General features: G+C 40.4%; 2 protein-coding genes across 10 annotated transcripts in view; one reads left to right on the forward strand and one right to left on the reverse strand.

The window, feature by feature from the left end:
• Window positions 1-3,472, forward strand: part of DOCK7 (dedicator of cytokinesis 7) — a 220,635-nt gene extending 217,163 nt beyond the window's left edge. For 4 of the 7 annotated variants that reach the window (XM_011941023.1, XM_011941032.1, XM_011941041.1 and 1 more), the window contains 2 exons: window positions 498-665; window positions 2,744-3,472. In XM_011941023.1, coding sequence (XP_011796413.1) covers window positions 498-665; window positions 2,744-2,786 — 211 coding nt within the window. In that variant the 3' untranslated portion in view covers window positions 2,787-3,472. The remainder of the gene's footprint in view (window positions 1-497; window positions 666-2,743) is intronic. The other 3 variants (XM_011941056.1, XM_011941018.1, XM_011941062.1) reach the window with 1 other exon arrangement.
• A 2,797-nt stretch (window positions 3,473-6,269) lies between these two features.
• Window positions 6,270-21,909, reverse strand: USP1 (ubiquitin specific peptidase 1). 3 transcript variants are annotated; one of them, XM_011941091.1, is made up of 10 exons: window positions 21,735-21,909; window positions 19,318-19,323; window positions 18,471-18,699; window positions 16,619-16,739; window positions 15,957-16,061; window positions 14,634-14,794; window positions 12,216-12,907; window positions 10,254-10,424; window positions 9,391-9,592; window positions 6,270-7,817 (listed from the first exon to the last, which is right to left on the reverse strand). In XM_011941091.1, the coding sequence occupies exons 3-10, from the start codon at window positions 18,638-18,640 to the stop codon at window positions 7,088-7,090; spliced, it is 2,352 nt and encodes a 783-aa protein (XP_011796481.1). In that variant the 5' UTR covers window positions 18,641-18,699; window positions 19,318-19,323; window positions 21,735-21,909; the 3' UTR covers window positions 6,270-7,087. The 3 variants fall into 3 exon arrangements, with proteins under 3 accessions (XP_011796481.1, XP_011796473.1, XP_011796465.1); XM_011941083.1 differs by lacking the exon at window positions 19,318-19,323 and having other exon boundaries at window positions 6,326-7,817; window positions 18,471-18,706; window positions 21,644-21,908; XM_011941075.1 differs by lacking the exons at window positions 19,318-19,323; window positions 21,735-21,909 and adding an exon at window positions 20,804-21,593 and having other exon boundaries at window positions 6,326-7,817; window positions 18,471-18,706.
• Window positions 21,910-23,345: the final 1,436 nt, after the last annotated feature.

Genomic DNA, 23,345 nt, shown 5'->3' on the forward strand with positions numbered 1-23,345 from the left:
AGTGCAGTGGTACAATCTCAGCGCGCGCACACACGCACACACACACAGTTTGAGAGAGTCCCACTCTGTTGCCCAGGCTGGAGTGCAGTGGTACAGTCTCAGCTCACTGCACTCTCCACTTCCTGGGCTCAAGCGTCCTCCCACCTCAGCCTCATAAATAGCTGGGACTACAAGAGTGCACTACCATGCCTGGCTAAGTTTTGCATTTTTTTGTAGAGACGAGGTTTTGCCATGTTGGTCTCAGGTTGGTCTCAGAACTCCTGGGCTTAAGTGGTCCTGCCTTGACCTCCCAAAGTGCTGGGATTACAGCCGCGAGCCACCATGCCTGGTCTATATTTTGTGTGTGTGTGTGTGTGTGTGTGTGATTAGGCCCACATATGTATGTATGTTGTGTCCATTAAGCCCACATATGTATGTATATATGTGTATGTGTGTATGGCATTAAACACACAAACTATGCCAGAAGTAATTTCTTGATAACATCCTGTTTTTCCTAGGTGTGAAGATGCCTTAAGAAAAAATAAGAGCTTAATTGGGCCAGATCAAAAGGAGTATCAAAGGGAACTGGAGAGAAATTATCATCGCCTTAAAGAGGCCCTACAGCCACTGATCAACAGAAAGATCCCTCAGTTATACAAGGCAGTATTGCCTGTCACCTGCCACAGGTATGCTTATTTTTAAGTGGTTTTAGATATTCTCCTCTGAAACCTAACATGTTCAACTAGTATAAGTCTTTTTACAGCTTGAGCATCTGTTATCCAAAAAGCTTGGGACCAGAAGTGTTTGGGGTTTCAGATTTTGGAATATTCGTGTTACACTTACTGGTTGAGTATCCCTAATCCAAAAATCTGAAATGCTCCAGTGAGCATTTCCTTTGAGCATCATGTCAGTGCTTAAAAAGTTTCTGATATTGGAACATTTCAGAATTTTGGATTAGGGATATTCAACCTGTATCATCTACAATCATTCTACAAGGTAAATAACTTGAGAATCAAAAAGTTGGTATTCATATTAACCAGGACACCACACGAAGTCCTGTCATTAACTTGGATTTTTCTACAACTAAATCCTAGTTCTGTTATTTAAGCAGATAATTTTTTTAGATTTCTTCTCTGTATAATGAGACAGAACTTAAAGAGGTTGTTGTGGAGATTAAATGACATTACAGATGTGAAGTTCCTAGGACAGTGCCTGACATTTCACTTTATAGCACCGGAATTCTGGAAAGGACACAACAACTGCAAACTTTCTTGCATTGTGAAATCAAATTTACATACAAGTATTGAAGATGGTTTCCTCTCAAAATTCCCAATGGGAAACATACTAGTCTTCTCCACTTTTGGTTTCCCCTTCAGTCTTTTTGGAAGTTTTTCCTTCTTGCTGCTTCCACTCCCCCTCTCCCAGTCTTATACCCACCAGGCCAGAGATCCCAGAGAGCCAGGGTGCTGGGTCCCTGAGATAGGCCTAATCCTCATCTCAGTTCCTTCAGATCTCCATGGAAATTCCTTTCCATGGAAAGACTGTATTCTTCCTGACCAAAACTTTGCCTTACAATATCCGAGTTTTGCCTTCCTCTACTTTTTGGCCAATCCTCCAAGCTTTAGTTCTTAATATTTGTAGGCAGTTTTGTGGAATTTAGAAAAAACTTTTTCTTGATGAACAGTATCTAGCTTTCAAGACTGCTGTTTCCCTTCAAAGTAAGCTTTGAGATTTGAAGCCAGTGTGATTGATCTTTGTACTTGGCCTTTTCCTTTCCTGGAGATATTAAGCCTCATGGCTTAACCTTAATGGCTGGAAGGATCAGCAAAAGAAACCAACTGATAATAGAAAATATGTTAAGAGTATTCCAAGAGTATTGTTCCCTTCACTCTTTGTTAGAATTTGTTTTAAATTTTTCTTTAGCGTTTGAATTTTTAATTTTGCTTGTTTACAAAATCAGGAATATTTGCAGTAGGGATCCTGGACCCATGAGAGGGGAGTCCCTAAGACCCTTTCAGGAATTTCCCTAAGTCAAAACTAATTTCATATTAATGCCAAATATTAGCCTTTTCTCACTTATTCTCTTGTAAGGGTACAGTGGAGATTTCTAGATTGAGATGTGACATTGGAAAAGACTGACTATAGAAGCAGATGTGAGACCATAGGCATTAAGCCACACTCTTACATGAGTACCACTCTCCTAAAGCTTCTTGCAAATCATTTTTAATAAGCAATGCTATTTATAGTATACATGTAATGGGTTATTTTAATAATAACTTAAGATGTTCTTAGTTTTAATTTCTAATATGATAAACATCCATATATAGCCCACATAAAAGATTCCTGGGTTCTCAATAATTTTGAAGAGTGTAAAAAGGACCTGAGACAAAGTTTGAGAACAGCTGGTTTGAGACTTAAAATTTAATAAACACCTGCCTTTTGCCATGTAAAAACCCCAAATCTTTTCCTGAAATCTCTCCCATTATCCCTTAAGTCCTTGTCTTGTTTATTACAATATCTGCAGCATCAACTGGACAAACGAATACAAAAGACCAGTAAGTGGTGACTGTAATACACTCTATAGCTAAATGTATAAGCCAAAATATGTAAGGCAGAGTATGTAGGATGAGTATCCAACTTGGAAGTTAGCAAGAAATGGTGGCAAAACTTTGAGGTAACTGGCAGAAAAAAGCATGTAAGACATTTTAAAGGTATATGCAAAAATTGTTTTCTTGTAACTATGTCCTCTCATTTTTTTCCCCAGAGATTCCTTCAGTCGAATGAGCCTTCGCAAAATGGATCTCTAAACTGAATGCACTTGTTTTATTCATCTGCAAAGAGCCATGTATTCAACATCGAGTTTGAAAAGATCTATTGGAAAACAACATGGAATGGAATTCTGGAAATTATTATTCTGCAGTGGCCAAGAAAATATCACATGTAGATTGTTAACGCTTGAGAATCATGGCTATGGTTTCTAATGTTCTGGTAACAAGCTGTTGTCTTTTAAGACATTTTAATGACTCAAAGGTACACTATACATTTACCATTATTTATACCATAGCTAACGTTAAATTTATTTACTTTAAGTTCATATTTTTTAATTTATATTACCATTTATAGATTCATTTTGGAACCATTTTAAATGTAGTAATGCTTATTTTAAAGGTACTATTAAATATGTGAATGTTTACACTAGTTTTACTGAGTGGGACTTCAAAATTTTTATTTATTGACAATTGCAGAGAACAACTAAAGGGTTGACTCAAGAACTAGTTCCAAACCTAGCAAAATAAAAATCATAGATAGCCCCAAATTAAATAAATGAGTTTGGTAACTGTTTCAAAGTTATTTTCCATTTACATTCCCAAAAACGGAATTTAGAACTACAGAACTTTACTTAGTAAAACCTTTGTGTAAAATAATTTAAATACTGGGATAACTAATACCAGTGACAACAGCTTGACTTTACGATTAAATCTTATTATACCAATGATAGTAGTATGAACTTCATGATTCTTGGCAACTAAAATGAATGATTCCTCTGTTTCAAATTAAAGCCAGCCATCAGTTTTTGACGATGAAAACCAGTAAATTAGAATCTGCTTAAAGCTATCTTGTAGCACCATGAAGGTAACACAGCTGGGGTTTGAGAGAAATCATATATTTTCTGACACTTGTAGAGTTTAGAAGCATATAAAAACTAAAATTAGGTGCTTTAATTCATCTAAAATTATATGAAAAAGTCATACAGAAAAAAAATTTGAGAAGTAACATTTTTAATTTCTTGGCAAGTGTTTCCAAAACAATGCATAGTAATGATTTCCATAACAGTTTAGAACAATGTTTTCTGGGTAGTAGTGCAGCTTACAGAATGGCATCATTTATAATCCTTTTCTTCTACTGACCAGTTACATGAATCACTTAAGAACTGACCAGATCCGGGCCCAGTGGCTCACACCTGTAATCCCAACACTTTTGGAGGCCGAGGTGGGTGGATCACGAGGTCAGGAGTTCAAGACCAGCCTGACCAAGATGGTGAAACCCCGTCTCTACTAAAAATACAAAAATTAGCCAGGCACGGTGGCAGGAGCCTATAATCCCAGCTACTTGGGAGGCTGAGGCAGGAGAATCACTTGAACCCAGGCGGCAGAGGTTGCAGTGAGCGGAGATCAAGCCACTGCACTCTAGTCTGGACAGCAGTGAGACTTCATCACCAGATTGGCTTGGCACAGTGGCTCAGGCCTACCTATAATCCCAGCCCTCTGGGAGGCAGGGGCGGGCAGATCATGAGGCCAGGAGTTTGAGAACAGCCTGGCCAATATGGCAAAACCCCATCTCTACTAAAAATACAAAAATTAGCCAGGCATGGTGGGACATGCCTGTAATCCAAACTACTTGGGTGGCTGAGGCAATAGAATCACTGGAACCTAGAAGGCAGAGGTTGCAGTAAGCCAAGATTGCACCACTGCATTTCAGCCTGGACGACAGAGCAAGGCTCTTAAGTCAAAAACAAAAACCCAGCACTTTGGGAGACCGAGGCAGGAGATGGAGACCACCGTGGCTAACATGGTGAAACCCCGTCTCTACTAAAAATACGAAAAATTAGCCAGGCGTGTGGCGGGAGCCTACAGTCCCAGCTACTTGGGAGGCTGAGGCAAGAGAATGGCATGAACCTGGGAGGCAGAGCTTGCAGTGAGCTGAGATCGCACCACTGCACTCCAGACTGGGCGACAGAGCTAGACTCCGTCTCAAAAAAAAAGAAAAAAAAAAACTGGTTGTATTGCCTTCATTCTATAGTCAATGTACTATATATTGAAAATACTATACTCAAAAAATATCTACTTCTGAGAGCCTAAGTGATGTTGATAGCCCACACTCCATGTAACTTTAATGGGCAGTATCATCTCAAATTCCTTTTATCTACACCAATTCAAAGACTGAGATTTTTCAGATGAGTCAACCTCATTAGACCAAATCTGAGTCAGAAGGGCATATAAATTTGAGGAGCCAAATGAACAGTAAGGAAAGGTAAGGAGTCAAGAATGGAAATCCCTCCCGTCCGAGTGACATTTTCCCTTCTTCTCTGGGGGACAGTGATAGGTATAAACATAAAGGAGAGAATAAGGAACCCCTGAAGGGTCACTTCTCATTAGGTTACATTTATGTAAGCGTTTGGACAAAAATCTCACAAATCTCAGTAACAATATCAAAGACTTTATGATTTGTATGATGATTATCGTGCAAAACCAATTATTTTGACATCCTTTAGAACAGAGGCTTCCTCTTAAACATTCATATACTAAATACTTCCTTCTTACAAACTTCATTTTTCTTAAAATGTAACTTTCCCACATCAGGAATTTATATTAGTTCTTAACACTGGCTGTAGAGTATTAGAGGCCCAGTGTCTATCCTAGACCCATTCCATTCAAAACTTACAGGTAGTACTAGGGACTGTTTTAAGGATTTCCATCAGTGATTCTGAAAGGTGGGGAGAACCATGATTTTATTATCATCTCATCATCCTATGGAAGAATGTAAGACATTATGTAACTGTGTGTGTGTTTGTTTTTTTGAGATGGAGTTTTGCTCTGTTGCCCAGGCTGGAGTGCAGTGGCATGATCCCTGATCCCGGCTCACTGCAAGCTCCGCCTCCTGGGTTCATGCCATTCTCCTGCCTCAGCCGCCCCAGTAGCTGGGACTACAGGCACCCACCACCACACCCAGCTAATTTTTTGTATTTTTAGTAGAAATGGGGTTTCATGTGTTAACTAGGATAGTCTCAATCTCCTGACCTCATGATCCACCTGCCTCAGCCTCCCAAAGTGCTGGGATTACAGGCGTGAACCACCGCACCCAGCCTACTGTGATTTTTTAGTTGAGAAGGTACTCCTTGTTGAAATGGGGTATTATAGTGTTATCCCAATAGCATTTATATATTTAGAATCATTTCTAGGAAAAACTCTTTAGTACCAAGAATGTTACCAATTCAGTATACTAGTTTAAAATGAAATTTTAACCAAGTTTTTATGTGTGCCCAAAGCATCATCTTAACTTTTCCAGTTCTGGATTCCATTAAATCATGTCTACTTTAAAGGACAATTAGATGTAATAAATTTCATTATAAACCTCTTTTAAGTATGACAGCTTGGATGGACTAAGCACAATTTCTCCTCTTTGAAAAACTCTTCTTCTGCACTGTCAGAAAGTATTCCGTAATAAAGGTACTGATTATGCATGCTTATTCTCTCATATATATATACATATATATATACACACTTAGTTCTCTTTAAGAAAATTCAGCTGTATTTATAAAAATATACAAGTAAAAAATTCAAATATTCATATACATAGTTAAGCAGTTTAAATTTTATTGACCTCCCAGTTTTTAAAAAAAGTTAAATTTAAGGTCACACCTCTAAGTTTGATATACTATATACAGATCGTGCAGAATATGAGTTAAAGAGATACAAATTAGTCCATGCCCAAAAAGATTATACTAGAGTACAGAATCATCTTCATAAATACATATAAAATTCTTGTGAAGATAGAAGGGCAACTGTCCAGGTTTTCTGAGATACTTTTCTAAGTGAATCAAGGCACAAAATGTACACTATTGTTAATACACACATTCTAGACTTTGTGCCTCTGACATAGCCCAAGGATTTCGCTTCATGACTCTTATAAAACTAAATGTACTGAATGAGATTCTGCTTCTTGGGTAAAAAACCACAGGAACTATAAACATCATGTAGATAATTACTCCAAAATATGGAGAATACAAATACGAGCACTTTATTTTAAAAAGCAAACACAAAAGATTGGTGTAAATCCAAGTGTTTAAATGCTTCCATTTTGGATAATTTAAGAACCGATACAAGTTTGTTCCCAGAAGCTAATGCATCACTAGTCTCTACTGAGGAAAATGAATTCTAAAAATTAACATGGTTTTCAGTAATTCAAATTTCACTATTTATATAAAAACGTAGAGAGACCAATAATATCCAGTAGCTTCAAAAGATAAGCTAAAGACTCTTTGATATAATCAATTTACCAAAGTTTGTGTGGGTGTGTTTAATATATACACAAGGAAAATACACTCACCCTATAATTTCTTATAAAATAACAAGTAAGGAGTAGAAGTAGGAGATGTAGAAGGGGAAAGAGAATTCAGGAAGTCCTTCTCTTCAGTAACTTTGACTTCAGAATCATCAAAAAGCAACCACTTCCCCTCATACTCCTTTAAGCTTTGCACTACATATGAAATTTTGTTCTCAAATCCACTAATATTAACGCCTGTTTGGTCACTGGATTCCTTGTTTCTATCAGATTCATGGGTCCCATTAGTATCGTTAGTCTCACAATTTCTATTTTCGGCAAACGCTGTACTAGCAACCTTATCGGGATTAGAGGCTTTGTTGTATAGCTCATAATCTGCTTTGCTCTTTTGTCCTCCAAGAAGTCCAATAGCTTCTACATTTTTTTTGTTCAAAACTTTACTTGGCTGTGTATTTCCACCAACTCTAATCGACACTTCATCATAATTCTCATCCACACCCCTTGCTTCCTCCTCATTCAATGGTTCTGGCTTACCTATTTCACACATTTGGTCAACCACAAAATTTCCTTTATCTAGTTCTAAACTGTTAAGGTCAGTGACTTTAACAGAAGCAGTGTAATGCCCACTACTAATTGTAATGCCACTATGCATCACAACCGCAAACAATCCATAGCTGTCGTTAGTTGGCTTTGTGCTCCATTCTTCTAGTGACAATTTAAGAGGTGTCAATAAAGGAGTGTTGATCTTGGAAAGTCCACCACCGTAACAATCAAACCTTTGGGAGGAAAAAGAGAAAAGGTTTCCTGCAGTTCCGTTTTAAATTCAAAATGTTATACCCCAATCTGAAACCAAGTAAAAATCTGAATGAACCCTTAATATTCAGTCTTCATATATCAGAAAAGCAGAATCAAAACAAGACCCCAACTTTGAATAATGTTTGTAATATATGCAGAAACAAAAAAATACTTAATAACTTCTAATAGGCATTTCTGTGGAGGAAATAATTGTATTTTTTCCTTTATTTTCCTAATTTTGTGCGGTAAGAAAATAAATGGTATTTTAAATAGCCTGAACCTGAACTGAAAATGTTACATTTTAGGTTTTTTTTTTCAGACAGGGTCTGTCACCCAGGCTGAGTGCAGTGGTACAATCATGGCTCACCACAGCCTTCTGGACTCAAGTGATCCTCCGATCTCAGGCTCCTCCTCCTCCGCCTCCTGAGTAGTTGGGACCACAAGTGCCCGCCACCACACCAAACTAGTTTGTGTATTTTTTGTAGAGATAGGGTTTTGTCATGTTGCCCAGGCTGGTCTTGAACTCCTGGGTGCGAGCCATCCGCCTCGGCCTCCCAAAGTGCTGGAATTACAAGTGTGAGCCACCCACGCCCAGCCCATTTTAGTCATTTTTAGTGTGAAGTTTTTCTCTGCCAAAAATTGGGAAAGTAAATATTATTTTTTACTATTAGCAAATGGAAGGTCCACTGAATAAGGGGCTATATGTTATCTTCTGACATAACGAAGTGTGAGAGAGCTACTGTGAAGCCCTCATGGTAATTTCAAACAAGCAACTCATGTACAAAGGAGTCACACATACAATGACATTATACATATCAGAAAAAAAAAACAGACTATCCAAAACAATTAGCATTTTTTTCAAACTGTGGAAAGACTAGTTTGATTTCCTGGTTTATCTTAAAACTAGGAAGAATTTAGCCTTTCCCGCCCTTTCAAAAAAATCTTGATGTATATAAAATTTGTTCCCTGCTTTAGTCAGCTCTACTGAATTCTGCTACTAACATCTAAGAGGGAATGAATGTGAAAAGATGAATAAAGAAACTGGCCGGGCATGGTTGCTCATGACTGTAATCCTAGCACTTTGTGAGGCCAAGGCAGGTGGATTGCTTGAGTCCAGAAGTTCAAGATCAGACTGGACAACATGGTGAAACCCCGTCTCACTAAAAATACAAAAAATCAGCCGGACATGGTGGCATGCACCTATAGTCCCAGCTACTCAGGAGGCTGATGTGGGAGAATCACCTGAGCCTGGGAGGTCAAGACTGCAGTGAGCTAAGGTAGTGACACTACACTCCAGCCTGGACAACTGGAATGAGACCCTGTCTCCAAAAAAAAAAAAGAAGAGACATCATACTTAATAGAATGTGTATTCATATCAAAAGCATTTGTTTCATTTTTACAGGGAAACTGTTAATAAGAGAACAAAACTTTACTAAAGCAGTCTTTACGATCTACTTTGAGTACTTTCTATTCCTACTATTACAGCATTTTGAACAAGACTTATCTTCTACAGCAGCTCATTTTCTTCATATAGCTCTTATTTACAATACTTACTCCAAACCGCTAGCAGCAAAGCACTTCAAATGAATAGTTATAACTTCAGGCATTTTGTCAAACAAAAGACTTCGTTCAGCTTCAGTATAATGATGGCAGTTTTCACAGAAATATTTATCTTCTCCTACGATCCTTTCTACTGAAGCAAATTGTGAAATTGCCCATCTCAGGGTCTTCATTTCTGTTTTTGGCTCTGGAGAAACTGAAAAAGAATCCTTTCACTCACAAATACTTCTCTCAGACATTCAAAAATAAACCACAAAGTTTCATGTTCAAAATTAGCATTTAATTTCAATTGACCAACCCATTCCTAAATAACTAGATTTTTTTTACTTCTGAAACTACTTTCATAAGTGCATCCTCAACAGTATATGTATCTTTTAAATATCTATATTTGATCAGCCCAAAAATATGACAGCAAAAACAAAATAAGCCTGGTCTCCGTCCCTCAGTATAAGACAAAATAGTTTACGTTTAATTGCCAACTTTCAGTATGTGACAGGTAAACCTGTCTATGATTATTTCCTATGGTATTTCCATATTTTGTGCTATGCACTAGACACAACAGTGGCTCAATTATTGTGTTAAAAATAACCTCAGTAGCTCTCAAAGACTCAGGTTCCCAAAAGTACACTTATTAAAGCATTTCAGTTTTCCATTCTAACACACTCTATATCAAAATCAAGATGTCATGATTTCCCAAATGCTAACCATGTATAAGTGAAGCCAGATAAGCAGAAAGGTCACATTAGACGCTAAAAGCTAGCTTTTTCCCCTCCCTAATTATAGTCTATTAGACTTTGTGCTGTTAAAGAATTATAAATATTCCATCATGGTCCACACAAGACTCCAATTTTGCTTACTTTCCGAACTCTCCTCTACTTTGGAAAGCTCATCTTCTTGTACTGGCACACTGATGTCTTGAAAATCTTCTCTTCTTTCTGTTAAACTTTCACATTCCAAGCAACGCGTCCTTAATACCAGCTGACCTTGAAATAATTTCTCCACTAGCTCAAAACCAATTTGTTCCTCACCTAAAATGAAAATAGGAAAATGTACATCTATACAGATTAGCTTCTCATTATAGTCCAAATAACCAATTTTCCATTTAAATAAAGTATATCATGAATAACAGTTCCATTTTCATAGATCAGCTCATTAGCATTATTAGCTTATTAGAGGTCTATTAATGAAATTTAAGGTCCCTGTAAAGATAAAAACTTTGACTATGAATTACTACTGTCTCTAAAAGAAGTCAGTTGTAGGCCGGACACGGTGACTCAACGCCTGTAATCCCAGGACTTTGGGAGGCTAAGGCGGGCAGATCACCTGAGGTTAGGAGTTCAGGACCAGCCTGACCAACATGGAGAAACCCTGACTCTACTAAAAATACAAAATTAGCCAGGTGTGGAGGCGCACGCCTGTAATCCCAGCTACTCGGGAGGCTGAGGCAGGAAAATCGCTTGAACCCGGGAGGTGGAGATTGCAGTGAGCCAAGATCACGCCATTGCACTCCAGCCTGGGCAACAAGAACAAAACTCTGGCTCCAAAAAAACAAAACAACAACAACAACAAAAGTCAGTTGTATTGTAACTCCCTTCCTAAAGACACCCTCTCCATAGAATAAACCCAGAATAAGAATGACATTTTCAGTAAAACTATTCACCATATCAGTATTACACATTTTCCCTGATATATGTAGATCTGGACAAAACTAGGTAAAAATCTAGTTCATGTATGGTGTAACTTACAGTTATGCACCACCTACCAACGTTTCAATTATTTAACAATGGACCACATATTCCCATGATTTTTACTGTACCTATGTTTACATATCTATGCTTAGATACACAAATACCATTGTGCTACAGTTGCCTACAGCATTCAGTAGTTACATGCTGTACAGGTTTGTTGCCTAGGAGCCCATAACAAATTCATAAACTTTGTTAAAACATTATGAGACTTTTTTCTGATTTTTTTTCTTTTTAGCTCATCAGCTATCATTAGTGTATTTTGTGTGTGGCCCAAGACACTTCTTCCATTGTGGCCCAAGGAAGCCAAAAGATTAGATACCCCTGGTCTACACCATATAGGCTAGTTATATAGTACACTCTAGCATCTAGTTATGTAAGTACACTGTGATATTCGCACAATTAAATTAACAGCACATTTCTCAGAACATATTCCTGTTGTTAAGCAACACATGACTGTACTTAGTCTCTACTTTAAAAATTTCACTAAATGCAATGTCCTTCAGTTTATGTCAAACATTGCATAAAGGGAAATGTATTCTTAAATGTACATTAAAATATACTGAACTTCCCTACTTTATATATTTTTTTGAGACGGAGTCTTGCTCTGTCGCCCCAGGCTAGAGTGCAGTGGCACAATCTTGGCTCCACCTCCTGGGTTCAGGCAATTCTCCTGCCTCAGCCTCCCGAGTAGCTGGGACTACAGGCGTGCACTACCATGCCTGGATACTTTTTGTATTTTTAGTAGAGATGGGGTTTCACCATGTTGACCAGGCTGGTCTTGAACTCCTGACCTCAGATGATCTGCCCGCCTCGGCCTCCCAAAGTGCTGGGATTACAGGTGCGAGTTAACATACCCAGCCAAACTTCCCTACTTTATAAGCTCTAAGTTAAAATTACTTTAATGACATTAAACACACACACACATATGTAATACAATATACACACACACTAACCTAAGCATAGCACTTAAAACACCATAGTTCACATTCAGTGTTAAACTTCCTTCTCTTGAAACAATTTTAGTCAGAGATTATATGCTCCTACCTATCAAAGTCTAAGAATTATACTAACCTTTGTTTATGGGTTTAACTTCATTAACATTCACAGGTGTAACAGTATTTCCTGGAGATTCAAATCCACAACCATGAGTTGTGTTATCACTTTCATACTTCCCCAAGTCCTCTTCAGGATCATATTCATTTTCTTTAGATTGTCCTTTGGCTCCTTGGTTTGTTGTTATTTTTCCCAGACTACAGAATTTAGAAAGAATGCTGGGTTGCTTAGTTGCAGACTTTAACCAATTTATTTTAACTCTTGATTTCTTTTGTGAGGGTCTTGGACTCTCATTTTCAGAAATGTACTTGGGAATTATTTTAGGAGGAATATCTAACGTATCACTTGTAGCTTTTCTTTTCGATCTAGTTTGTCTCTGGTTCTCTTCCAATGACTGGTGTTCCTTGGATACTTTAACTTTTTTCTTCATGTTACCAAATTCAGTGTCACTTTTTCTTTTCCCATTTCCTTTTGGGAGTTTTTCTTTACAGTCTTCAGAATGCCTCATACCGTCCATCTCCATGCTGTTAATATCACTCATTTCCTCTTTCTGATGAGGTATTTCTTCTACCTTAGTAGGTAATTCTGCCACATTTTTTACTTCTTCTTTTTTTAGGAGTTGGCATGTTTCTTGAATGTTTCCCAAAATACACTGTAATACTTCCTGTGCATCATGCTGTAGATAGCCTTCATACATAGGGTTGAGTTCCCTATAAATAAAAATTTCCATTTCATCTATTCTAGTTTTGAAGATACAGTACATAAAATCTATATAGAAATTAATTCATGTAAGGAAAATCATAAATTATTTCATTTTTTAAATCTCAAGACATTTGGAATTTGGAATTTCTTACCTGTAACTAAAAGAGTAACTTGTACCCTACTTTCTTTTTTTTTTTTTTTTTTTTTTTGAGACGGAGTCTGGCTCTGTCACCCAAGCTGGAGTGCTGTGGCCGGATCTCAGCTCACTGCAAGCTCCGCCTCCTGGGTTCACGCCATTCTCCTGCCTCAGCCTCCCGAGTAGCTGGGACTACAGGCGCCGCCACCTCGCCCGGCTAGTTTTTTGTAGTTTTTAGTAGAGATGGGGTTTCACCGTGTTAGCCAGGATGGTCTCGATCTCCTGACCTCGTGATCCGCCCGTCTCGGCCTCCCAAAGTGCTGGGATTACAGGCTTGAGCCATCGCGCCCGGCCACAGTACCCTACTTTCATTATAATACTTTGATCCTCTTCTAAATATAATAACTAATACTTACATAATGCTTACCATATACCAGGTTTTAGTCAAAATGTTTTTTATCTCCTATGTATACATTATCTTCACAATAACCCTATGAGGTACTATTATCACCACTATTTACAGATATAGGCACTAAGGCACAGAGAAGTTAATTAACTTGCCTAAGATCACAGAACTACTTAGGATGAAAAGCCAGTATTCAAATCAGCACGCTCTCGGCCACCACACTACAATAGTTTTTTTTTTTTGGGGGGGACAAGAGTCTCGCTCTGTTGCCCAGGCTGGAGTGCAGTGTCGCAATCTTGGCTCACTGCAACCTCTTCCTCCCGGGTTCAAGCGATTCTCCTGCCTCAGTCTCCTGAATAGCTGGGACTAGAGGTGCGAACCACCACGACCAGCTAATTTTTGTATTTTCAGTAGGGACAGGGTTTCACCATGTTGGCCACACCGGTCTTGACCTCCTGACCTCAAATGACTCACCTACCTCGGCCTCCCAAAATGCTGAGATTACAGGTGTGGGCTGTGACTGGCCTACAATACCTCATAATTAAGGTATAGCAATAAATTGCACCTAGTTCTCTTTTTAAACTGAATGCTTAAGTAATTGTTTTAAAGACTTGCCCTATTAGTATAATTTTATTTGAATAAGGCTATTTTATATGTAAAGTTTCATTTTTAAGAAAATACCAAAAAGCAATCTAATCCAGTTAGCCAACAGTTCTCTAATCACATATAACAAAAATAGAATATTTGGAATTTACAGTTCTTACACATATTTTGAATATAGTCCTATAATTCCTAATGTGAAATCCTTAGGACCATGCATTTAGAAATTCAGACATTTTCAGATGCAATGATAATATGGCATATAAGTAAAATATTTATCACCAACATGATATGGGAGTACTCTATAATTAAATACATTACTATTTCTATAGAAGAATGAATGAATATTCACATTAGAGATAAATATGAATGACTATAAAAAGCCTCATATAATATATTCAGATCTAACAAATTTATCACCAAACATATGAAAACAATTTCCAGTATTCAGAGCCTCTGAGATACAAAGGACTGTGGACCTACAGTTTCTACTTTCCTTGCCCTTTATTCCTGTTTCTTCACATATCATTCTCCTCCAAGAATATAAACAAGTAGCTAAATTGAAACCCTAAAATTATATTATAAGCTATACCTGAGTGTGTTAAGCAGTCGCCTTGGCTGAGTGGCAAGTTCATCAGTATATTTCTCTGGATTTAAGAGAAAACTAGCTTGGAGCTGTTCAACCGAAATGATTAAGGACTGTAAACTGCATATCAATTCATAACTTGCCAAAGAATCTTCTTTGCAATTTCCCTGTCAAGAAAGAAACACACAAACCAATAATTTTATCAACAAATTAAGTACCTTCCCCCTTTGTCTTTGTCTCACTTAAGAATACTAGGTTTTCGAGGCCAGGCGCGGTGGCTCAAGCCTGTAATCCCAGCACTTTGGGAGGCCGAGAGGGGCGGATCACGAGGTCAGGAGATCGAGACCATCCTGGCTAACACGGTGAAACCCCGTCTCTACTAAAAAATACAAACAAACTAGCCGGGCGAGGCGGCGGGCGCCTGTAGTCCCAGCTACTCGGGAGGCTGAGGCAGGAGAATGGCGTAATCCCAGGAGGCGGAGCTTACAGTGAGCCGAGATCCGGCCACAGCACTCCAGCCTGGGCGACAGAGCGAGACTCCGTCTCAAAAAAAAAGAATACTAGGTTTTCTAAGTTGCATTATAGCACTAATTTTAAGGGATATACAAATAAGCCTTATTTTTTATTTTTTTGAGACAGGGTCTCTGTCACCCAGGCTGGAGTGCAGTGGCTTGATCGCGGCTCACTGGAGCCTCAACCTCCTGAGATCAAGCAATCCTCCACCTCAGCCTCCCAATTAGCTGGAACTATAGGCTCACACCACCATGCCCTACTAGTTTTCGTATCTTTAGTAGAGACAGGGTTTTGCTATATTACCCAGGCTGGTCTCAAACTCTTGCACTCAAGCGATCCACCACCCACCCTCACCTCCCAAACTGCTGGGATTACAGGCGTGAGCCACCACGCCTGGTCTTTTTTGTCATTTTAAGAGGAATTTTTGAATTACTATTTGTGACTTACAATGGTTTTTTAATTATGGAAGACAAAGATTTCTTTAAATACTGTGTAGTTACTTAAATTTTAAGTCAATTTGAAAACACAATGGGTAAATAGGTTATACATGGGTGTGACATATTGCGATTATAGTACAAAATAATGTATAGTATACAAGTAACAAAAGTCTGATACACAGATTACAGGAGCAAACACTCTGTAAAAGGGAATTATCTAGTTAGCTACCTTGAAAGAATGAAAAATAATTGCCTGACAATAGTTCGTTAACAGAGAAATAATCTGTCACCCACTCCCCCAGTCCTCTTCGTTTCCAGGCAAGTAAATTTCCATTAATTTACTTTTGCTTTTTACGTTATTTTCTGTTACTTTTCTTACCTTGTCTTTTTGATTGGCTTCATCCTTTAGAGCTTCTTTCTTCCTTGAAATAATATTAAATAAGTGCTTTACTCCAGATTTAAAACCGGGACAAAAATATAATACCTATAAAAAGTGAGACAGTCTAAGTGTTCACTGAACAATATACGTAAAAATCATTAAAACAACATCATGCTTTCTACAGGGCCCTTTTAATGTGTAGTACCTAAAATTCTGAGATTAAGTTTTGTGTCAAAATTTGTTCTCCACCTCATCAGTAGTAGCCCAGTGCATTCCCTCATTGGCACAGAGCACTGAGTCTGGGCAGATATTGCTAAGACTTTAAGGTTACAAGAACACACAACACAAAGCCAACATTATTTCCAAAGGATAAGATACGTATTACTGTAGCACCAGCAATCAGAGAAAGAAATTAAAGGTTTGACCTTCCACTTAAGGTCTACTCAATTTTGCTATCCCACCTTTATTTAGTCTATCACTTTCTCTTATCCCAAAGCAAGTTTAATAACATGCAACGTATTATTTTAACCTGTTCTGGTTCATTTACAATCAAAGGCAAAGACAGTATGGACATTAAAGTCCTCCAATAACTCAGAAACATTACATGTTACATCATTCTTTGCCTACTAAAGCTTTGTTATATAGCAAAACTGTCAATTTACCTGAAGTATACTGTTAAGATAGCAAGTATTGCCAAGATTATTCAGTCCCACAAATGGTAACAAGTTTTCTCTCTTCTCACAGTTTATAGGTGAAGACTGTGCTGCAGGAACAACTTGATCACTATTAAATATAGAAGGGGGAAAGATAATCAAGTAGTTATCTTAAAGAAACAAGGTGAAAATATTACTTCCGTAGATTTAGTCTTTTCTCAAAAGTTGTATAATCTGAAAAGTATGTGAATCTTGTTCAGATGACATTTTAAGAAATACAGGCTCAAAAACTGCTATATGCCCAGAATAAAAATTTTTAAAAATTACACATACCAAGCCACAGAACAATTCCCTTAAAAGGATGTTAATCCTATTTTACAGAGCAGAAAATTGAGGAACTGAGAGACTGATTTGTTTTACTTACTTTGACATTTTAATCAAGTAGTTTAACTGAACAGAAACCTGGGAATAAATTAACCATGGCAATATTTGGGAGAGGATGAACTAAGTAAGATTATATTAATAAGAATTCAGGGAAAAGAAAGTCTATGAAGAGAATTATATGGCCGGGCACGGTGGCTCAAGTCTGTAATCCCAGAACTTTGGGAGGCCGAGATGGGCGGACCACGAGGTCAGGAGATCAAGACCATCCTGGCTAACACGGTGAAACCCCGTCTCTACTAAAAAATACAAAAAACTAGCCGGGCGAGGTGGCGGACACCTGTAGTCCCAGCTACTCGGGAGGCTGAGGCAGGAGAATGGCGTAAACCCGGGAGGCGGAGCTTGCAGTGAGCTGAGATCCAGCCACTGCACTCCAGCCTGGGCGACAGAGCAAGACTCTGTCTCAAAAAAAAAAAAAAAAGAATTATATATGACTTCTTGCTGGCAAAAAAAAAAAAAAAAATTATGTAGCTATCTCTCACTTAAAAATAAAATGTTCAGAAGGTCAGTGTGGTGGCACTGAGATGTAATCCCAGCTACTTTAGAGGACTGCTTGAGCCCAGGAGTTCAAGACCAGCCTGGGCAACACAAGGAGACTCCGTCTCAAAAAATAAATACTTTATTATTCTTTTACTTCTTTAACAACAAAAAAACCCCACTAGGTCCTCCCAGTATTTTATTTTATGATTGCTAGCTATTATTACTCCAGCACCTCAAAGTATTTAGAAGTATGAATGCTAATAAACAAAAGGTTCACTCTCACACAATCTCCTCAACTGGTTATTGATAGCTATTGGAAATTAACACATGGGAACAAATCCACCTTAGTCACCCAGCAGAGTACTATATGTTAAACAGGGAAGCAGTACAGACTCCAGCTAGAGCTGCTGGTGGTGGAATAAAGTATTTCACTTTGTTCTGATTTATTTTCTGTAACTAAAGAATTTATTTGCATCAATAGCATTACTTATTCTTATTTCTATAATTTGCAATCGTATGCCTCCAACAGGTATGACTAGTTACATGACTACAGAGTTTAAAATGTCTTATAACTGTCAAGTCTTCTGAACCAAATATATATACATATATACATAACCTTTTACCCCTACACAAATGTTTTGCACGACAAATAATCAAATTTAAACTCAGAAAGACAATTTTCGTCTATGAATATTTCTCCAAGTTAGTCTAAATGGCTGAGCACAGTGTTCATGAGTTAAACATTACGGATGTGATCTCCATGGGGAGCCACCAGTTTTGCTGTTCCTACTATAAACGGCTAGACTTGACTTATTAAGAAGTACAATGAAGTGAACTTTTTTGTGCCTCTATAGACTATCAAGACAGAGTGGAGGTGTCAACCAAGTTCACTGCTGCTTCACTGTAGAATTGTTAAAGTACAGAAATGTAAGATACATACATTTCAGATGCTCTATATTCAGAAGCTTTTTCTTCATTTTCTTGAGAATCTGTGAAATCCAAAGCTCTCTTAGTTTCCTTTTTCTGAAAAAACTTTAAGGAAAGTCTGTTTTTCTTTGATGGGCTACCTCTTGAAAGTCCGTTACTTTCACTAGGTATGACACCAGGCATTTTTTTCTCAAATCCCAAGGAGTTGTCAATAATTAATTTATAGAGGAAAGTTGTAATCAGTTATATCTGTTAATCACAGAGAAAAAGTTTCATTAGTTTTCGGTTATCTGTTTTAGGCAACAAAATCATCAATTCTGAAAACAAATTTACCAAGGGAATGGTACAAATTAGAAATTAATATTTGAAAACCTAATGCCTGCCAACAGGCACTCAATATTTATTGCTTAAATGAAAAAGCTTACCACACTATTCTTAAAGAACAAAAAATAGAAGCTACTGAATTTTTAAAATCAGTCTGCTATGGATTAAGGGTCGCATTACAAAATACCCTATTTAGCAGACCTACAGTAGTGTAAGCAGTAAAAACTTAATATTTCATTATAATAATTCATTCAGAAAATACTGACTGAGCACTACCACCTCTAATTCTCAAGTACATGGAAAGGATGAATGGAAAATCAAAGTAGTGCTCTCTTCCAATGCCTTTTCTAATTATTAACATGAATACATGAAAATAAAGTACCTAAAAAGTTTACTAAAGTATAATTTGCATTCAAGGCATAGAGATGGTATTAAGTTATACCTAAAACCGTAAGGTTTTATTATCTTTCAATAATAAAACACATGCAAAGTTGAGACAGTGATACAAAACACTGTTGGATGCACTTTGTGTAAATCCAATTCTTAATGCGCCAGAAATCACAATACTCGTTTTTCCCAAACTTTTTAAAAAACTTTGGATTTCAAAAATAGTGCTTTGAGTAGGAAAAAAGATTTTGCCATTTGCAACTTTCCCACCCTGTTTTAAAGTAAAATTTTCACAGGAAAAAATATGGCAACATTTATAGGAGTTATTAATATTTTCTACATCAGTCCTATTTTTCAGGACATGTGAGGAAAAATTATCTAACTAGAGTATTACCATAATAAAATTACTTAAAGCCCAAAACTTCAGCAACGAGTTTCAAATTTAAAATGCAGAGTAATAAAATGAACTACACAAAACTCACTCAAATTCCATCCTTAATAAGCATTTCACGTGGCTGACACTGATCTAGGAATTCACACTGAACTCAGCACTGAAACCATTTTTGAGACCCAAGTCAGGAAGAACTGGAAAAGCTGATCAATCTCTCCATTCTGTCTCCAACTTCACTTACTCTCCTATCCACCTAATGCTTCACCTAATGCTTCTGAGGAAGCGCTGTCTTCTGAATGATAAACTAACCTACGCTAAGTTCTTAGGGATCGCCAAGCATTAATGATTCTGATAAAATGTTTTTCTCGAGAGCCAATTCTAATGGATGACAGAAACTGGATCTCAAACCGACAGAGTAACCAGACTTCACAGGAGGGAAGAATGATTAGGCAGGTGAAATAGCGGATCGTCAGCTTAATCAACAAACCAAACCTCCTAGCCCCTCAAAGCAATGTTCACACCGAGAATGTAACATTTTGCCAGGTGCAGTATCTTCCGTGCTATTATTTCTTGCTCCTGGCTTTCCTTATAACTGGGGAGGCTGTTACATCCAAAACATTTCTCCTGTAACTAAATCAACTTTCGCAGAAAGCACGACGAATCGACCATTATCTGTTGACAGCGTGAATACTTAGTCCCAACAGTTTTAAATTCTTTTTGAGATGGCAAGACTCGATTCTGATTTTTCAAGAAAAATATACAAGGACATCTTCGCCAAGGTTTAAGACACGCGGCGTTCTAAACACTTCTGGAAAAAGTGTAAGTGAAAGAAAATGCGCGGTAAAATTTCGCAATTACCGACCGACACAGGGCAACCTGCGTGGAAACGTTTCTTTCTCCCCAGCCTTCACCGCTCTCGGGAACGGAAAGGAAACTGGAAGAACGAGCAGCGACCAGGCTGCCGGGCCGGGGGAGGCTGGCGGCGGCGTTCCCGGCCCACACCCCCGCGCCGAGCGCCCTTGCAGCGGAGTTGGCCTATTTACGCCCAGCCCGCACCTGCCTTCTCGCGTCCCGGCGGCTGCAAGACAGGCGCCCCGCCCGAGGCACACAAGGCTCCCGCTGGCAGCTCGACCAAGGTGCGAGGCCAACACGGTCCCGGGGGTCTCCCCGGCAGCTCCTCGCCCGCGCCGGCCGAACTTGCCCCCGCGCCGGGGCGCCAGCCCCTCCTCCCAGGCCCTCCTTACCTGGTCATGGCCCAAAGCGAGGTCCGCGGCAGTGACGCCGGCAACTCCAACCCGATTGAGTGTGGGTGTGACAGGTGAGTCCCTGTCCCGAGTCCGCCGGGTCCCCCCGGCCCCAGGAAAATCTGGTCGTATCACCCTCCCCGCGGGGGAGTGACCATCCGCTCCCAAGAGCGGGAACCCCGACCGCCGCTCGGTCCCGCCTTGCACCGGCACCAACTACATCCCCGGAGCGGCGCCTATCCGCGCCCGCCCCGGGATAGCCAGGAGCGCAACAAGCAGCAGCCCCGCTCGCCGAGCGCCTCAACCGCTAGGGTCTTTCGCACTCCGCCACCGAGGGGAACTTGGCGCGTTTTCCTCAGTCTCAGGACCCCCGTGTTTTAGCCTCCGCCCGCGCCAGCGCTGCGATTGAACGTGGCGTCCTTTGAAATTGCCGGTTCCAGTCTCCACGCTGCAGAGACGCGAAAGGCAGGAGCCGTCTCGTGACGGTCACTCGCCCCCGGCACGCACGGGCTCCAGAGCCAGCTGGGACTGTAGCTCCCCAAGAGCCTAACGGGTGCCACAGTTTCAAACAGCGCAGGCACAGAGCCGGGCAGCTCGTGCGGGTCCTCGCTAAGGGCGCGCGCGAGGTGCTAGCGGCCTGGCTGGCGGGCTCGAGCCTCACACCCTTTTTTTAACCATTCGTGCGCGCGAGTTGAGGGAAACGCGTACGGGTCGGGAGACGGGACAGAGAGCAGACGGGACGGGCCACCGCCTTGAGAAGGAGCCCAAATTCACCAATCCATGATGAACAATCCCCAAAACCGCGCCTCCCACCGCCCGGGGGAAACCAATCAGAAGTACCTAGACCAAAGCCAATTAGAAGGGCGGGAGCAGCAAGTCCATCTAATAGCAAAAAAGAAGAAAGGTGGGCTCCAGCCAATCATTGTTCGACATACGGAGTGTTCCTCAGGCACGGCGCCCCTCCTTCCGCTCTCATTGGCGCTCGAGTGCGCGCTTTCGCTGCCGACTGTTGAAATCTTGTTTGGCGTTTTGTTAATCCTCGACGGTGGGACGCCGCGGAGGGTGCGGCTTCCGGAGCGAGGCCCTCGCGGAAAGCCCCGCCTCCCTCGTGCGTACGCGCCCGGGCGGGGTTACCGGGAGAGCCGCTCCGGAAAATGGCTGCTCGGCTGCAAGCCGGCGCTTCGCCCGGGCTTTCGGTTCGGAGTCGCGGCCACACTAGGCCTAGGGCCATCCAATGAGACAAGGCGCTGCCACGGATAACAATACATTCTTAGGCGAATGCTGTAGAGCTGAGGCCCACTCGTCAGCCCCTACTCGCCTCATTTTCTCCTGTTAACCCTTCTCGGCCGCAGGAGGAAACGAAAGAACAGTTTCAGGCCCAGCTCCGGCCGCGGGAGCTTCCCAGGGTTCCGCCGCGAGCCCTCCCAAAGGGTTCAGGAGCGGCAGGCAGGCCTCATCTGGTTGTGCTTCCTTTTGTGTTTGTGTGCTTGCTTTGATGAGGTGACTCAAGTACTGCAGTTAAGCAGGATACGTTCAGCCCAGATCCATTTAAATCAAGTATTTTTAAGATGCCTACTATGTGCCAGGCATTTTTCAAGGCGCGAGGGATGAAAGGCATTCCCTGTCATAAAGGAGCATTACATTCTGGAGACGGAGACATAAGTGACACTAAAATAAGCGATGGGTACAGTAGCCTGGAAAGATCTCGTGAGTTGACATTTGAGCAGAGCTGAATGAAAGCTGAGCGAGCCTTGGAGGAATCTGGGGGAAGAATGGTGCCGGCAGAGAGAACAGCAAGTTACAAACGTCCTGAAGCTTAATGCGCTTGGTGTTTTGAAAAGCAGCAAGGAGGCCAGGGCACTTAGAGCACATTGAATTTGGGAAAGAAGATGGGAGGAGATGAGATGAGTGAGACAGGACCCTGGGTAAGCCGAGTAAGGAGATGGGAGTCGTTGGATTATTCTGAGCTGGGGAGTGGTGGGATTACACCTTGACCTTCAAGAGTACAAGCAGGGCCGGGCGCGGTGGCTCACGCCTGTAATCCCAGCACTTTGGGAGACCGAGGCGGGCGGATCATTTGAAGTCGGGAGTTGGAGACCAGCCTGACCAACATGGAGAAACCCCGTCCCTAGTAAAAATACAAAATGTGGCTGGCGTGGTGGCGCAGGCCTGTAATCCTAGCTACTACGGAGGCTGAGGCAGGAGAATCGCTTGAACCCGGGAGGCGGAGGTTGCCGTGAGCCAAGATCGCGACACTGCACTCCAGCCTGAGCAACAAGAGCAAAACTCTGTCTCAAAAAAAAAAAAAGTACTAACAGAAAGGTCAGCCAAGATGCTAGTTCAGTAAGCCAAGGAATAAATTATGGTAGTCTGGAATAAGACGGTGAGATGTTGAAAACTGGTGGGTTCAAGATACATTTTGAGCACAGCCAACGAGCTCTACTGATGGACTGGCTGTATTATAATGTAAGAAAAAACAGGTCGGGTGGCCAAGGCCGATGGACCGCTTGAACCCAGGAGTTCAAGATCAGCCTGGGCAACA

The sequence above is a fragment of the Colobus angolensis genome, unplaced genomic scaffold, assembly GCF_000951035.1.
Source record: "Colobus angolensis palliatus isolate OR3802 unplaced genomic scaffold, Cang.pa_1.0 Scaffold102, whole genome shotgun sequence".
Lineage (NCBI taxonomy): Eukaryota > Metazoa > Chordata > Mammalia > Primates > Cercopithecidae > Colobus > Colobus angolensis.

Excerpts from the sequence above, each read along its gene's own strand:
- USP1 (XM_011941091.1), bottom strand. The coding sequence starts at position 18,640 with ATGCCTGGTGTCATACCTAGTGAAAGTAACGGACTTTCAAGAGGTAGC. Across the intron at positions 16,740-18,470 it reads GAATATAGAGCATCTGAAAT|TGATCAAGTTGTTCCTGCAG; the intron begins GTATGTATCTTA and ends TATATTTAATAG. Across the intron at positions 16,062-16,618 it reads ATCTTAACAGTATACTTCAG|GTATTATATTTTTGTCCCGG; the intron begins GTAAATTGACAG and ends CACTTTTTATAG.